General features: G+C 44.5%; 1 protein-coding gene across 1 annotated transcript in view; it reads left to right on the plus strand.

Annotated features, from left to right (window-relative positions):
* Positions 1–328, plus strand: part of LOC149803663 (protein CFDP2-like) — a 3,747-nt gene extending 3,419 nt beyond the window's left edge. Inside the window, exon 3 of the mRNA XM_089953972.1 lies at positions 1–328. This exon is cut by the window's left edge and continues 428 nt beyond it. Within this exon, the coding sequence (XP_089810098.1) occupies positions 1–328 (328 nt within the window).
* Positions 329–683: the final 355 nt, after the last annotated feature.

Consider the following 683-nt stretch of genomic DNA (forward strand, 5'->3'; position numbering starts at 1 on the left):
CTTCAGGCTACATCTAAAGAAGGCCAAGCAAGAGAGCCACACAATAAAATTTGATCTCGAGAAATTGAAGGATCCATATGCAGCAAAAGCATTCCAGGCAACGATTGGTAGGAAATTTGTACTGCTCACTATCCTCGATGCTGACAATACCGACATGAACACGTTGATCACCACCTTCAATGCAGCAACGACCGAAACAGCCAGTGATATCATCGGTAGACATTGCCCAGTCAAGAAACCCTGGGTCACAGCTGAGGTTCTGAACCTGTGTGACAACAGGAGGGAACTTAATAAGAAAAAGAACGATACACAAGGGGCAGAGCAGTAAAAGGCAGTCTACCGGGCAGTCAAGAAAAGAGTGAAAAAGCAAAAGAGAACTGGATAGAAGAAATGTCCAAAAACATTGAGGGAAAGTTGAAAAGAAACAACAGCAGGAAAGCATACCAACTGGCCCATGTTCTAACAAGTACAGAACAAAGTCGGGTTACTTCCTTACAGGACAAAACCGGAAACTGCCTCACAGAAGAAAAAGATATTCTGAAAAGATGGACAGAGCACTGCGCAGAATTTTACAACCACAGAGCCACACTAGATCCAGAGGTATTGAACCAGCCTCCAGGAGCTAACAACGACAACCACCCTATCATACGCGAAGAAGTATAAGCAGGAGTCGACAACATCCC

This window comes from Sinohyriopsis cumingii, chromosome 3 (genome assembly GCF_028554795.1).
Source record: "Sinohyriopsis cumingii isolate HCF-2022 chromosome 3, ASM2855479v2, whole genome shotgun sequence".
Classification (NCBI taxonomy): domain Eukaryota; kingdom Metazoa; phylum Mollusca; class Bivalvia; order Unionida; family Unionidae; genus Sinohyriopsis; species Sinohyriopsis cumingii.